The 17,764-nt window shown below is 36.3% G+C and overlaps 1 protein-coding gene across 1 annotated transcript; it reads left to right on the forward strand.

Moving 5' to 3' along the window:
* Nucleotides 1-7,638: 7,638 nt before the first annotated feature.
* On the forward strand, nucleotides 7,639-17,018 carry LOC310733030 (soluble guanylate cyclase 88E-like; the record flags this gene model as incomplete). The annotated part of the gene is made up of 16 exons (XM_083553874.1): nucleotides 7,639-7,766; nucleotides 8,650-8,782; nucleotides 8,982-9,156; nucleotides 9,538-9,629; nucleotides 9,747-10,004; nucleotides 10,610-10,751; nucleotides 11,461-11,586; nucleotides 11,767-11,887; nucleotides 12,195-12,324; nucleotides 12,789-12,935; nucleotides 13,226-13,372; nucleotides 14,324-14,480; nucleotides 15,805-15,914; nucleotides 16,104-16,193; nucleotides 16,357-16,475; nucleotides 16,655-17,018. The coding sequence occupies 16 exons, from the start codon at nucleotides 7,639-7,641 to the stop codon at nucleotides 17,016-17,018; spliced, it is 2,439 nt and encodes an 812-aa protein (XP_083410000.1).
* Between the last annotated feature and the right edge of the window lie 746 nt (nucleotides 17,019-17,764).

A 17,764-nucleotide genomic window follows, 5' to 3' on the forward strand; every position in this document is an offset into this window, starting at 1 on the left:
ACTTAGCACATACATGAAATTTCATATAAAATCTTAATAGTCATATATGTACATACCACTTTCATTTATTCATGTGCGAAATGCTGTGAGGCTGTGAATACTCCCACAAGGTGCAGCAGCTTATTTCACAGCTATGAAAACTCGCACACCACATCATCACATTAAAATTCACACATCACCAAACTTTAACATCAAAGGTCTGTTCCATCCCTTTTTTTTGCTGCCTGAAGCTTCCCTAGGCATCTCTCCCTAAGTGAAAATGCAGATGCAGTTTCCTGAATAATCTCATCATATTAGTAACACCTCTAGCATTGTGACTTGTGGATTGTGCGGTCATACATCACATGCATCAAACAGGTTGTAGAAAAGACATTTGCAAATTTATATGTATTGTTATTATTATGTGTTATTGGGCTAATAACTACTGGTGCTTTTGTGATATATATATATATATATATATATATATATATATATATATATATATATATATATATATATATATATATATAAATATATATATATATATATATATATATATATTGATTAAATGCCCTCAGTGTAGCATGAGGGTAGTAGCATCAGGATATGGGGCTGCTTCTCTGCAAATAATACTGTGCCATTATATTTATAGAATGAAACATTTATGGAGCAATGCACCGTCAGAGGAAAATTTAATCTCATCGGCCAAGAGCTAGGGAAAAGGGGAGAAGATGGGTGTTTCATCAAGACAATGACCCCAAAACTACAGCTTAAATAACTCATGAAGGCTTTGAACGACCTGGTCTTGACTCCACTGACTGGAATCCCATTGAAATTGTGAGTCCAATAGAGAGACTCCCCACAACCTTGGGGAATTGAAGACTGCCAAGAAAAAAATAGGACTGAAACTGAACCACAGTCTGGCAAAAAACACAGTTTGTAGATTTAAAATAGATTGTCTGGAAGCTACCAACAGCCGTAAAAAGCGTAAAAGTATTACGGTTGGAAATTAGTCTGAATAATTTTTGAACATCCACTTAATGCTTACAAAAACATACTTTTTTCATATTTACAATTACAAAGTTTTAAGTCATTGTCTGTAAATATGAAGTGAATATATGCATTGTAAGCAGTAAATAAGTGGGTTTTTTTTAATCTGTCCTCTGCTGTCTAGTTTAGATTTTTATATATAGTGAAGTGCATTTGCAAAGCTGAAAATAAAAAATGTGAGACCTGGCAACAAACTCACCCTGCACAAGCAGTTTAAACATGTACTGCTTACACAGATTTTTCAGGTTTATCTGAGGAAACTACAGATTAACCAACCAAATACCTAATAAAAAAATGTAGAGAGCAAAAGTTTGTACTTGTATATAGTGTTTGGTGAGAATCTAGGTTTTATGTTTAGCATATTCCGGCAAACAAAATGTGGGTATGTATAGTAATTTGCTGGAATGTTAATGTGGATGGCATATTGATTGAATATAGTGTGTGTATGGTAGTTTGCTGGATTGAGGGTGTGTATGGTAAATGTATTTCAGAAGGAGTGTTTGATTATAGTGTTAAGTCACACTGTACAAAGGTTTTCTAAAGCTGTAGCATTTCACTTGAGTAGTTCGGTGCCAATTTAGCTAATTTATCAATTTATCTAAGCTATAGTTGCATTTCATGTATCAATAGATTGTATATGTGCTAAGAACGACAGACAGAAAGAAAGAGTAAGCAGTTGAGAGAATCGATCCTGGGCACATGTTGTTAGGATTCAGTCCATGTCCTGCCTCTGTGTGCAGGGTAAAGTCAATAAGAAAAGAAGTATCATGGGATTCTACAATAAAATTGTTGCACATTGTGGAGCAGGAGAGTGAGAGATGGAGAAATGGCAGAGGATACACAATGGTATAAACTATTCACCGATGGCATACAATGGCTCCAACTATAGCTTGTTCAGAAGATTTCCATTTCTGCATGATGTGAATCATCTGTGGCATTGTGCAGTCACTTTCCCATTAAACAACTTGCTCTGTGAAACCTCCTGAGATTGGCACAAGCAGGAACCTTGATCTGGCAATTGATAAGTTTTCAATGGAAAGGCAGAAATATTCTCAGAACTTGTATTTATCCTTTAAATGTATGCGGTCACTAAAAATTTACATTCATGTGTTAAGTCAGTGTTTAAAAATATATATTATAATAAATAGTTTTTTTACTTACTATCTAATGTTTATTTATATATATATATATAAGATATCTATACTTTAATATATTGTGCAACAGCATTTATGTTACACTAAAGTACAAAATAACATATGAGAAACTGGCGTCTCTGCTGTTCGATGTAGATCCGGCAAATGCATAAATGTTAATGCCGGGGAATGAAATTATTTAAGCTCTTCCTTGAATAGAAGCAAACAATTCAAATAAGATATATTTAAAATGCTATAAGATTATTATTGTTCCGAATAACATAACAATATGAATACAATGGAGCAAAAATCAACCTTATCAAATTAAATACACTACACCTGATTTGCTGCCTAAAGCACAAATGCAGATGTTGGGCATGCACCTTACAGTTGCAAAAAAAACCAAAAAAAAACTAAAAAGCGGCAAGTCGGAGGAATAATTCCTACAATACTTCCTGCAATACTTCCTGCAATACAGAATCAGTGACAAGAAAGATGTGAATAAAAGAATTTGGAGATTTTACGAGGTAAGATATTTTCTATATTAATAAATGATTTAACCTTTACCATCAAATGTTTTTATGATTTAATGGGTCTTGATTTAAAAATTATAAAAGTTTTTGCTGTGACTGCAGATATGGGCGAATTTTAATCATTATAAGATGTTCTATCAACTGACTACATGCATCATGTTTTACAGATTAAGGGTTTATGGTCTCTTGTTTTCTCTCTGTATTTTTTTTTTACTTTTAGGTGTATGAGTTTTGGGAGTCACTCAAATGCACCATTTCAAGTTACAGATCAGGAGAAAGTGCAAATTGATCACAATATTAATTAAAAAGTGTGAAAATCATTTTTAACGTTGCAATGTCAGTTTTGTTACATTATGTTTAAGGTTAAATTTGGTTCCTTGTTGATCGCTGATACTTGTAGACGCACAGGGTTTTAAACAAGAGCTTTAATTTAAGTTCTGCATTACAGTATGCCCTGTTGCTTGCTTTTATCTTTTTAACTTTGGAAGCAATTGTAAACCAACAATAAATGTTTGAAAATGAAACATGTTTTGACCATTTATTTAATAGATCAAATATTAAATATACATATATTGTGTGTGTGTGTGTGTGTGTGTGTGTGTGTGTGTGTGTGTGTGTGTGTGTGTGTATTATAAATACAAGAATAAACATCCTTTACCCATATATGAACATGTATTCTTCTGTATGTTATATATGTGTATTTGTAAAAAATATATGTTACAACCATAAAACCCGCCATTTTGGTAATATTTTGAAATATATGTGGCATATTTTTATCTGACATATATTTCTATAACAGTGAAATCCAAACATGAATATTTATGCAATATATGTGCTTTGCATATGTTGCTATATATCAGATTTCATTATGGGTACACACACACACACACACACACACACACACACACACACACACACACACACACACACACACACACCAATGTGTATCTACATAATTTACATTAACAATTTATACCACTAATCTCTAACTAATGTTGGGGGTCCTTCGCTATTATATTATAGATTTACAACTTCTAGAGAAAAGAAATGGAATGAAAATAATTCGTTGTTTTTTTTTGTTTTGTTTTTTTTATTGAAATGCCTATTAATAAATAGGCATCACAACACAAAAATACAAAGGTAAGCAAATTATCCTTCCCTCATATAAACTTCAGCCATTAACGGTACCACTTAGCTATTCATTTGACCACATTCAGAGCCTTTGTTAATCTGACTGTTCCTTGTATACTTTATTCTGGTTTTCCTGCCTTGGATATCCCTTTGTTCTGGTGTTTTTCCCATTCTCTATGTGCCAAACTCAATCCTGTATTATTGACCTCGTTTCTGGGTCTGGATTACAGATTTGTTCTCCCTAAAGCCTATTTCGTGGACACTGCTGAACTGTTTACAGTTGCTATTTTTTGTGTGTCTCATTAAACCTTTCTCACATGGATCATCAGCATACCATATATTCTCCTTTGCAACAAAAACATAACAGAAAATGTTAAAATTTTCATTGATTATTACACAATATACCATAAAATACATTAGTTGCAACTGAGTCTCATTTATTGAATGTATTCAATTTATGTAACATTTATTTATTTGAGTTTCATTTATTAATAATTTGAACTATTACATATTCGCTACAAATATGAGGTTAAATATTTCCCAACTCGTGCATGTTGTAGAAAGCAATTGTAGTGGCGCTACTTCTGTAATGCAATGTTCTAAATGTAAACTCTGTTAATTAATCATTTTGCTTGTGTGTACCACTTTGTTGTAGTGGTTTGCATTTCATAGCTCCATAGCAGCAAGAGCCTACATTATCAGCTCTGAATAGCTTGCTGACTTGTGACATTTCTGATAAAGAGTAGTTCATATGGCAATTTAATTAGCTAGTCACAATTCCTATTTATAGTTCACATAACATTCTACTGACACTATTTACTATGGTTTATCTTTGTTTTGTTTTTATTTTACATTTCGTCTTAAAATCTAGAAAGAATGCCAGTCTTTAAATTCATTTCCTACAAATTTTGACATACAGTCTAAATTTCATTTTGAATTTTTTTCCTGTTAAACATGTTTCAACCTGATTAAAATAAATGATACCTGTATTAACCTTGCTCACCTTGGCTTAATTGACCGATTAATCTCACATTGAAATCTGTGTCAGGTCCTCATAAGTACACTGAGCTGCAGAGTCAACCTACACGATGCTCTGTTTCAGAAAGTGACATAACAACTTAGTAATCTTTCAAAACAACAATATAAAGACCTCTGATATACAGTTATTTGGTTTCAATATAACTTTAGCAATTTAATTTTTTTAGTGCATTTGGTGTCAAAAATATCAGCACCAAGGACTCTGATAACCTAACATTAGATGTTTACCATTTCATAACCTTTGAACACTTCTTTAGATTCCCGTATGACTAGCTTTGGTCTGAGCAACATTTCTTTTTGGCATTGTTGCACTGGAAAATTGGCTCAACTTCCAATGTGTTCCCCAAAGATCTTTTGGATCTCAGATATGCAGGGTATAGAGTGAAAAGAATTTGCATTTCATGGTCAGCATCTAGATCAATGTTAACATTCTCACACTGAGGATTCTATGCACGGAACAAATACATTATTCAAGCTGGTGTTAAAGCTTGCTTCTTACATTTTGTCAAAAAATAGTGTTCGAACTTAAAGGATGTGTCTTTTTAACAGACTACACAGACAAAATGATTGCATTCAGCTCAGTAGCAAGCCCCAGGGCAGACAGAGATTGTACCATCAAAATGCGTCATAATTGTCTTCCCTTCCCAAGTATAAAGGGGGGGGGGGGAATCATAATTTTGAAGGCAATCTGTGTTCAACAGTTTCACGGATATTATTTATAAACACAACCAATCAGTGTCATTTATCTTTATCAGAAAAATAATGCATGGCTTCAGTAAAATGTTTGAGAGCATTGACTTTAGACTTATAAGCATTTTCTCCACCCACAACACAGAAAGCAAGCCGTCTGTACACGCACACGCACATAACCACTCACACACATTGCATCTAGTTTCCCAAGTGTTCTGGATTTGCCTCACAAACAGAGTCACGGAGGATTTTTTAGCACAAAAGCAGAGACTGTAATGAAGGATTAGTTGAGAGGACGGAAATTGAAACTAGGCATGCATAAATTGTGTGCATACATTTACAGGGCAAAAGGCAAGTCGTGAAGATCTACTTATTGAGCTGCTCTAATAAAGACTATAAAAAAAAAAAATAGAATAGCTGAAATCCACTAGTCAGTCAGAGTTGAATGTATGCCTGTGACTGAGGAGCTGCGACCGCAATGGTCCTCTTGTTGTGCTGTAGAGAAACTAGAGGACAGAGGAGAAGGTGAGCTGATGACATGCCAGGAACAAAGGAAACAAAGCACTGCAATTATCAGAGCAGCTCTCAGAAGGAAAAAAAAACCCCACACAAACAAACATGTCTCACACCTCTCTCATCTGTTTTTAGATGACCACTAATTGCCTTGTCAAGCTATTTAGGTCCTTCATAAGACAAAACTGCAGTTGTTGTGCTTCACATGAGCCAGCTTATAAACATACATTAACTACATGTATTATAAGAGAAAAAAATGCGATGGCATTTATTTCCTTAAGTTGTAAAACAAATCTGTACCATACTATTCAATTAAGAAGGGAAAAAATACGTGTCATCTTACAAAGAGGATTGAGTGTTTTATATTTATAAGTCCTTTTTAGCTATAGTTTTAGTGTGGCAACAGTGCCCCCTAAACCATTTTCATGGTATTACACAGAGAAGCATAAAACGTGCTTTGTTGTTCTGAGATATTTCTTTTCCAAGCATATTAAATCCTTTACTAGCATCTTTTGTCATTACAACCCATCAAATACAACTGTAATAAACCTTAAAAGAAATATGTAAAAAATAGTATAATTCTTTTTTTTTTATTTCTGCACGTTGTCTCTGTATCTATCCGTTTGGGTTTTCCCTGGATTCTCCTGTTTCCTCACACCATCCATGAACATCTCAAATCCTAATAAATAGCCCACAGGTGTGAATAAACGTGTGAGTAAGAGTGTGTGCACTATGCTCTGTGATGGACCGGCATCCCATTCGGGGTGCATAACCTACGTTTATGGCAGTGTTCCTGGATAGGCTCTGGCTTCATCACAGCCCTATCTAGGTTAAAACAATTACTAATGATTAGAATAAATCCAATGGTCAGGTATTTTTCAGTTTCTTAAACACAAAATAAAATGTTTGATTGATTTGTTAAAGTGATTCGGAGCAGAGTGTCAGCATTAGAACATTAGAACTTAAAAATGGAAATTAAATGGCTTTCAAGAAAAATAAATGGTGTCCTAGATATTCAGTAGATGAGTGCAGCCATCATTCCTCTTTCAGTCATTAAGTCAAGGATTTAATTAAAAAGTGTAAAAATATCAGCTAGCCATATCTTTATATAATGAGGTCTTGGGTGTAATGATTTTCCGCACCTGCCACAAACACACCTCAGCTCTCCTGTTTGGGTCTGTTTTAGCCCATGATTTCTTTTGTCCTGACAGAGGGGTGTGTGAAGTGCTTCAAGTGCCAGGAACAGGTGTTGGGCAGAGAGAGAGAGAGTGAGGCCAGTTTGCTTTAGCCTGGACCAGTCGCAATCTCCCAGTGCACTGAACTGAGGAACTGCAGGTAAGCCACACCTATAGACTATCCTCAGTTGCTTATATGGTTTAGTAATAAGGGATAAGGGCGTCTGCTAAAGGACGCAAATGTAAATGTTAATGTAATATTCAATTTTGTATTTTCTTCATCTCACTAATAAATGTATGAGTTTTGGAAAACACGTGCAAAATTAAAAGGTCTCTAATATTTGCCCCCACTCTGTTAGTGGTGGCAGAGGTCAGGAGGTTCTAAACCCTCTGAAGATGTATGGCCTGTATCTGGAAGCAGTAAATGACTACATTAATGAGTCCTACGGCGAGGATGTTTGGAGGCTTATCGAGGCCAGAGCAGAGATTCCTCACCTCAAGTTTGTACGCCACCAAATGTATAAGTATGTTTACTGTTTATTGATCAGTTTCACTAAAGCGAGAATAAGTATTTGTATTATATTATATGGTGTATATAATGAATGGCAAGTTGCAAAACTATTTCTTGAATATCTATAACTAACATAATATTCAAAAACTTTATAGTAAAATATGAATAGTTGAGAAAACCCAGAGATCAGTAATGTAATAAAGAGTATAAATAACTCTTTATAACATTAAACTTCCTTCAGTCACTTCTGAGCAGTTTTCCCCCAATCCTCTTGGATGTAATATTTGGGTCCAAATTCTTAGTGACATATCTTTTATAGCTTAGATTTTATGGTTTCTGCTGCTTTCTTCAAATCAGCTCTCTGTTTTATTTTGTTATGTTCCAAATATGTCTTCTTGCAGGATGTGAGCACATTTCATTTTTAAGATGCTGGAATTGTAGCTTTCTGAGTTTTACTTTCCAAAATAAAGCAGTAAGTGGTAGCTCAGTGATTAAGGTGGTGGGTTACTGATCGGAAGGTCGGGGGTTTAAGTCCCGGTATCTCCAAGCTGTCACTCTTGGGCCCTTGAGCAAGGCCCTTAACCCTCTGCCCTCTAGGGGTGCTGTATCAAGGCTGACCCTGAGCACTGACCCCAGCTTCCGAGTATGCTGGGATATGCGAAAAATATAATTATGCTGTGCTGTAATGTATATGTGACAAATAAAGGCTATTCTATTATTTTACCAGATACTTTCGCATAACTCATATGTACTACATGCATGTAAACTTGCATGTGGTACCAGTTGCTTTAAATGAGTGGTAAAACATTTAAAATATCACAGTATATAATTAAAAACTCACAGTATAAATTAACCAGATTGTTACACACCTTTAAATAGGAATCTTTTTGTTCTAGTGACAATCTGATCCTTCGTCTGGCTAAAGCAGCAGGAGAGGTTCTGGGAAAGACACACGACGAGCTGATGTATGCCTTTGGAGTCTACATGGTCAAACGAATAGGAAATTATGGATATGAAAGGATTCTTAAGGTAACTTTGATGCAGTCAGTAGACAAGCCTTTTAATAAAATCCATCTTAAAAACATGCACTTTTAAATAGAAATAAAAGTTTACATTGAAAAATTTGTACTAATACATTAACTACATTCAAATTGTCTAATTAAATATTAGACTGAAGTAGTTTGTACCCCTCTTATTTCACCTCTGCACCTGTTTCTGTGTGTTTCAGGTGTTGGGTCGTAATGTACGAGACTTCATCAATGAGCTGGATAACTTGCATGAGTACTTTCGCTTTTCATTCCCCAAAGTGCAACCGCCCAGCTTCTGTGTGGAAGAAGAATGTGAGACAAGTCTGACGCTGCATTATCGCTCCACCAGAAAGGGTTTCACTCAGTTTGTCAAAGGTAATCATTTACTTAAGCGGAGACTGGGTGTGAAAATTAATGCAGTGTCTTGGTATCCTGCATGAAAAACATGTTTGTGGATCAACTAGGGTCCAAAAAAATTATCATGTAAATAAAATGCAAGGTGAAGATGAGAAAAGTGGAGCCGTTGCTGATAGCTATGTTGTCAATGTACTAACCAAATATTGAACTTAAAAATGCAAATAGTTTTATAACTTCCTTTTTAACAGTTGGAACAATAAGAGCATCATTTCCCAAATTGTGCAAAATGAAATAACTTAATTTTTATTTTTAAATTCACATGCAGGCATTAATTCCATTCATTTTTGTAACTATATTGTTTATGATATTAGTCTGAACTTTTGCTGTGTATTTCTATAGGACAACTCTCTCAAGTGGGCCGTCAATTTTACAACACGGACATCGAGGTGGAGATTTTGTCTAAAGAGGAAACAGAGAAAATGACATATGTGGTAAAAGGAAAATCAGGACATGAACATGTGAAAGATGTTTGAAACCTGAGAATGTACAAGCTAAGAATGTAATCTGTCTGACAGATTTCTCTATTTTCATTCCCAATACATCTGTAGGTGTACAAGATGAACTTTGACAACGCTGCATTTAAGCACCGCATGCCCCAGCAGAAAACAGCACCTGGTTATGAAAAGCTTCCAATGAAAAGGGGCATCTTCTTTGACATGTTCCCCTTTAGTGTTATCTTCCGTAGAGACATGACTATGTACCGCATTGGAGATGGCCTGAAGGAAGTATTCTCAGATCTGCAAGGCAAAAAGGTCAATGAGGAATTCACTCTGGTTCGGCCCATGTTGGAGTTTAGCTGGGACAATGTAAGTAGGTACAGCAGTTTTGTGTGTGTTTGTGTGGGTTTTTTTCTAAAGAGCAGACAAGTTTTATTCAATAATGTAAAATGTGCCAAAGGGATATTTAGTGATTTATGAATTCTCAGCTTTTAATGTATGAACAGACTCAAGAGGCACAGTAATGAAAGATAACAACGGCGTTCAAAACATTCAAAACAAAATACATTATTGATAGGAGACATTCTGTTCGAATGTTAGTGCAAAATATTATATGAGAAAAGGCACTTAACTTCTCAGACACCACTAAGACATTTTCACTTATTGATTCAGAGATGGTCCATAGAAATTGGAGGTGGAATTGAATTTACATTTCATTTTCAATCTTCCTATGATACGAAACATTAACATAAAAAAAAGAATCAAGGTAGAAGGTTGCTTTATTACAATAATCAGGTAGCCCTATTGGCTCTGGGGTAATAAGAGAACCCCTGAAGGGATTATTGGAGCTGTCTTTTCATACAAACTGTGGAGAAAAACTGTAAGGCCACACAGAGTTCTGTCTGGCAACTGGCATGCACACCATTCTGTGTGTAAAATGAGCAGCAAAATACACTCTATGTGTATCTCTTCAGATATACACTCACCTCAACAATGTGTTTGAGCTGCTGTCGAAAGCAGTTGTAGAGAGCAAGCAGAAGGTCAACATCCCTAAACTCAGCAAAGAGGAAGGAGAGGAGAAAGAAGAAAGTGAAAAGTCAAAGAAGGAAGAACGAGGTACCGATATGCTGTTGGTTTGCTATAGTCTGAATGGCGCATAATTAATATTCTGCAAAAAAACAAAACAAAAAAAAACCCACAGCCATATTTTTACACATTTCATCAAACTAGTCTTGACTTGTCTGTGGTCAGATGAACAACCACTATAAAGAACAGTTAGAAATCTGACAAAATGTTCATCATTTTGCAATATATAAAAGCTGTGTGAGAGTTGAATAAATGCATTTTCACTTGATATGAGTACTTTGCTTGCTTAATATTTTCCATTATGTTGATTCTGTATAACCCATTCAAATGGTAATACATTTATTCCCAATACACACAGTGCTAATTAACACTTTTTAAGGTCTAATACCCAACTGTGATTAAATAATCATTGTACATTGCATTGTGTATAAAGCTATTATATAATAACAGTTATTATTAGTGGGTAATGTCGGCCATGTGAAGTCGGATTTAGTTCTATTTCTCTATATAGCTAGCAAATATGTTGGGAATAGAATATGATTTCTCCAGGATTGATACATAAAGTGCACATATACAATAAAGCAATGAATATACAGAACAGAACAGGACAATTAAGACACAGAACATAAGATGTAAAATGTATCAGAACAGATATTATTCATGCATTTACACTGGACATCTGTCAGCTAATCAGAATTTCAGTCGAATAATAAATTACTGTGCCAATGTGCTCCTGCAGATGTCAAGGCAATGGATGAGATGAAAGGAGCCGATCAGGAGTACAGCAGCGCTCTGACCCAGTACAACAGCTCAGCAAGCTCTGGAGGAGAAGACATTGAACTGCTTGCCTTCCAGACTGTCACTGGTTAGATGTGTTATTTATAGACCATCTCACAACCACTCTGATCAGTACTGAACCATGCTAACCTTCTGAAGGATATTTTCCATGCCAGATGCCATACGTACACAACATTTAAGCTACAGTTTAGATTAGATAACACTTGTGTTTCTGACTATTTGAGGCTCTCTTCTCTTTTGTATTTAGGTAAATGCAGTGAAACTATATTTGAAGACATGCGAGAGCCACCTAAAAAGCCTCTCCATCTGAAGGGCCAGATGAAATACGTGCCTCAGTGGGATTCACTTATCTTCCTTGGCACACCCATGTAAGTTCTAATTGAATATGCCATGCTTGTAATATGGCAACATGGCCTGGCCTGGTACAAAATGTCATGCTTCCTGTTTAATTGATACACTTGAAGCGAAATAGAGCAGTCAACAGCCAGTCTGAACAAATGAGAACCAAAGCACTAAGGCTTTAGCATTACACAGTTTAGCAACAATTTTAATTTACTTGTCAAGATCTGTTTGATTAAACATACCATAAAGTCATAAATAAACAAGCGTCTATGTATCAAACAGTGCTACAAATGATTTGATGCTACTTTAAAACCTATCCAATTTCCGTTTTAGTATTGAGACAGTGGAGGACATGATTAAAATGGGCGTTTATGTCAATGACCTCAACCTGCATGATTCTAGCAGAGAGCTCATTCTGGCAGGAACTCAGCAATCAGCCGAGCTGCAGCTGGCTCTGGACCAGGTACACACACCATGCTCTCATGTGTGGTAGCACTTAGCATTTACTAACAACCTGCTGCAAAACGGTGTATATTAGCAAGTGAAACTACCTCGAGAGTGCAAATTGTTTAAATACTTTTTATTATGCTATTATTATACAAACAAATTAATATGCCAGTTTCTATATAAGCCAGGTTTGAGAATATTGGCAATTAGCCAATTTTTTTAAACAAGCACTTGTAAATAGCACCATCTGCCAATAGAGAAACACAATGTTAATGTAAGAAAGGCCTGACCAACTTTGCCTTTTCCTATATTTGACACTATATGTCACATATTAAAATGTTTTTTTTTTTTTTTTTGCAAAATATGGTACACTGTTAACTACCAAAGTATGTATAAGTGAATAATAAATAAATATTAACATTCTAGGGTTGTGATTTTGCAGCAAAGTTTACAATAAAAAATGTTTTGCTGCTTATACAGGAGCAACAGAAATATGCTCAGCTGCAAGAGATCATTAAGAAACTGGACGAGGAGAAGAAGAGAGGCGACTCTCTGTTATACGCTATGATACCAAAAGCTGTAGCTGACCGACTGCGCAAAGGCATCACAGCACTAGAGACCTGTCAAGTACATATTCACACACATATATACATATGTACTTGACAGCACTAGAGACCTGTCAAGTACATATTCACACACATATATATACACACACTCACACATAGTGTCTGTCCAGCTAATTAGTTGGCTGACCTTTGCATCATTTATATAACAGGCTTTTGTCCCTTGCCTGCATAATGTCCTCATCATCTAAATAAACATTATCTCTGATAAGCTAAAAAAAAAAATGTATGTTATTATAATCCTGTTTTTTGTAGTTTGTGCCTGATTTTTGTCTTGTGGCTCTTTTTATCCAGGTTTTCCCGGATGTGACCATCCTGTTCAGTGATGTGGTAAAATTTAATGAAATCTGTATCCACATCACACCCATGCAGGTGGTGGACATGCTCAATGAGATCTACATCGTTTTTGACACGCTCAGTGAGAAACACAATGTCTACAAGGTAACAAAATGTACATTTCTCATGTAGGTCATTAAAAAAAAATGAATCAAATGAATAGTGACAAGGCTTTGTAATTTCTTCATTGTTTATGATTTAAGTGGTAGCTCAGTGTTTAAGTCTTTGGACTTTGGACCCGCTGGGCCCTTGAGCAAGTCCCCTAGCTGCTCAGTTAGATAAATAAGATAGAGTCACCACTCTTATCAATTGGCAAAATTATAAGTTACTTTAGATAAGGTGTCGTCCAAATGCCATAAATGTAAATATAAGATCCAATATCTAATAAACAGAGCTTAGTTTTAACCATAAACATATTTTTAACTAACTAGTTTAGAAATCATATTTAGGTTTTGAGCTGGGTGGTATGCTGGCACAGCAAGAACTGATGGTACCTTATAGCTACAGGGTTCAGAGAGCAATTCTGAGCACAGGATACTGTCTGTGTGGCATTTCAGACTCACTATATCAATATAAATTTCCTCAAGGTCTAGCAGTTCCCCAGCAACATCCTCTAAAACACACCAGCAGATATATAAGTGACTCCATGCCAGTAGGTATATTTGTGATTCTATGCCAATAGATTGAGTGGTGACTCTATGCCAGTAGATAGATTGGTGTCTCTATGCCATTAGGTAGACTGATGCCAGAAGATAGATTGGTGAGTCTATGCCATTAGATAGATTTGTGACTCTATGCCATTAGGTAGACTGGTGACTTTATTCCAGAAGATAGATTAGTGAGTCTATGCTAATGGGTGGATTGGTGACTCTGGTGTCCTGCATTGTGCCTTGTGCTTTTAGGATATATCCAGATATACCATGACTAGAATAAAGCAAGGATCTACCATGACTCCAGTTCAAACATAACTATGGAAGATGAATAGATGAATGATCGAGTGAATAAGTCTGGGTTTATGAGAATAACCAGGACACTGTGATGTGAACTATTTCCCAGGTGGAGACCATAAGAGATGCTTACATGGTGGTGGCTGGTGTGCCTAATAAGACCACATTTCATGCTCATCATATTTGTGACATGGCTCTAGATATGCTGAGCTCAATCGATCACCTCAAAGACCCCTCAACCGGTGATAACATTCAGATTCGTGTTGGTAGGTGCACCATGACCACTGAAATCTAAAATGTACACTGTACTCATTTCAGAAATGTTAAGCATTACACCTGATATTTTACAATAAAATGACATTCTGTGATATGTTCATGAGGTTTTTTTTTTTATTACTGTTGCAACATTAAGATATTCTAGTCCTCTGTCATTCTCCCAGTGGCAGGCCATGCATTTGGTACCTGGGCCTTCAGTGGGGACTTACCCGACTTAATCCACCTCTTAATACCACATCGCTATCACATCGCAATTATAGAAACCATCAATACTATAAAAAATTGCTTAATAACAGCGCATGGCATTACAGAGAGATAGAGTCATTTGAAATATTAAGGGTGAATACCATTTTACTAAAGCAAGAAACCCAGTTAAGGCTCCAAACCTCTACACTACAACCACAACTGTTCACCTACATCATCTGGAGCAGTTCAGAATCAATATTTGTCTAATAACATGACAAAAACAAAAATTTTAATAAATTAAAACCTACTCACCAGAGACGCAGACTCATATGAGACCGCTCGTATTCACTGGTCTGGAAGTGGAGAACAAACCCTTTCCCGGGCTAAGACAAGCTAGCTAGCTTCGGGGTTGGCCGACCTCCTCACGGTGTCTAGCTTTTCCTTAAAATTGATTTTTAAGTATGTCCGAGACCAAATCAATTTCTCTTCCTCTTTTGACATAAAAAGACTAACTCTGATGTGTTCATGTGTGCAGATCGCTACACACGTGTATTGCCAGTCGAATTCGGCTGTAAGGTTCTTTGAACAGTTTCCCTCTGACCAACCTTTCAGAGGATGGAAAAATGCTGACGATATTTTTTGCCAGCTACCTGTCCCTGTGAGGCGAATATGAAATCTGATTGGTTAAAGAAACAGACCCATTCATTATATTCTCTATGGTAAAAGAGCCAACAGATTTTGAAGACCCTGGGCAGATTAGATTGACATGGCAGCACATAGAGACTAAAATCTGATTGGACAAAAAAAATCAAACATGAAAGCAGTGCAGCCAAGAGAAACGCTACGAAATGAAGAGTATAAACTGTTTAGAATAAATTAATAAAATTTTATGGAACAAATATAAGAATTAGGTTGTAAATGTAGGTCAGTGCTTCTGATAGTGTTTAGACCAGCAGAGAAGGCTTTGCTGGCCCTGACCACCCGCCACTGCGTTCTACCATATTTAATGTCACTGTCACTTCATTGGCCTTTTTTTTTTATTATTTTATGAAATACGCGTTGAAAATATGCAGTTTAAAAATAAACTAAGATGAGTGTATCATAATTGTATTTTTTGGTTTCTTAAAGGAATCCACTCTGGAATGGTGGTGGCAGGGGTAGTGGGACTAAAGATGCCACGCTACTGTCTGTTTGGTGACACGGTGAACACTGCCTCTCGCATGGAGTCCAATGGTGTGGTAAGAGATGATCTAATGATGTCTCTGCTACCATAAATATTTCTTCATTTATTAATTATGAGACAAGCCAGCAGGAGGCAGCATAGCAGGTCTCAGTACAAACAAAGGATTAAGAACGTTAATCACATTCATTTGAACTGGGAGTTATAAAAGGACATCTTGTTTATCAGTGTCTTCCTCTGTGATTAGGGCATGCAAATCCACATTAGCCAGACTACCAAGGACCACCTGGAGCATGAGCCATATATCATTGAAGAAAGGGGCAAAATATTCGTAAAGGTACATATTACCCTATCATCCCATCCAATCTATTGAGCATAGAGTGTATTCCTAATGGTTATTGAGTATGTGGCTTTCACACATCATTAACAAATTAATGATGAGTTTTTAGATTTTTATTGTTCTGAGTATATAAAACAAAAAACATCATTTATAATTGAAGGGGAAGGGCTACATGAAGACATACTGGCTAAAAGGGAAGAAGGACCTGTCTTTTAAAACCCCAGCTGAGCTCCGGTACAGCAGTGAGCAGAAAGACTCTGAGGATCGAAGTTCTAATGGGTGAGCAGGGATTTAATACTACAATTGAATATATTCAATACAACAGTAACTAAATATACACTACAATAATCGTAAAAAAGACAGCAAACCAAAGAGCATGATGCTATTATTAGACCTTGAACAAGGTATATGACTGTGTGCCCTCTCTTTCCTTTTCACTGGTGAATGCTTTTGGGCAGTTCGACTTGCACCAATACCAAGCGCTTTAACTCCAACCTAAACATCTCCAACGAAGAGCAGGCAGAGGTAAAGCCCACCCCTGCAGACCTACCCTCTGACACACTCCCACCACTAGAGGGCACCACAGACTCCACTGTGGCCACTAATGAACCTCATGACAAAGAGAAGGTTAAAAAGTCAAAGAACAACAAAGGAGGCAGGGCAGAAAATGCCTGGGCTAATTCACGAGAGAGTTCTCCACCTGCTGATAGCCAGAAGAAGACAGGCCCAGTGCTCAATAACAAAAAGCATAGCTTCAGGAACCAGTACGCACGGCTTCCGGCCAACCTGCCCATGCGCAGTGCAGCCTGCACCCTTCTGTGAAAATCTGCTGCAATCAATCATTTAACCTGTAACTTAAACTAGACTGAACTCCTAAAATCCCTGTTTCACTGACTGAACAAAATCTAGCATCATAACTACATTATTACCGAACATTAAAAGTACTGAATTTCAGTGCTTCATGTGAGATGGATGTATATGGCAGCAATTTATACTGTGTTTATTACTATTGCCATAGCAGGATTTCTTACATAACTGACACCTGACTACAATCAGAGAAAGCGTTAGAGTAGCACATTTGCATGTATTTTTATGATTGCTAAACTCTTCGTCTAACAGGTCGCATAAATGGAAACCAAATTTCGTGCTAGTACAGAGCTTGTGAGCTTGAGCTTGTGGTTTCTGTAAGAGGAACAAATACAGTATGTTCAAATCTTAAAAGATTCTAACTGAATCCACAGGATATTAATACCACAAGCTGTGCTACTTTCATGAATTAAATGTTAGAAAACCTTATGCTTCTACTGTCAGGAGAAGAAAGGCTTACTTTTAGACAAAGTTTCAAACGTTTAGCCTCATGATTTCAATTCTAAAATGAAGGGCTGCTTTCTTTAGCTCTCATAGTGGAAGGGTGGGGCACATTTCAGTGTCTGAGCAACTCATTTATGTAAACACTAGTAGGATTTCAGTGGATTCATTTCATTAGCATATATGTATGTACAGTTTCATCTCGAATTCATCGATGTTTTCGGAAATTTTGCATCAAATGTGTATTGTTTTGTCTTTGC

This window comes from Silurus aristotelis, assembly GCF_946808225.1.
Source record: "Silurus aristotelis genome assembly, chromosome: 1".
Lineage (NCBI taxonomy): Eukaryota > Metazoa > Chordata > Actinopteri > Siluriformes > Siluridae > Silurus > Silurus aristotelis.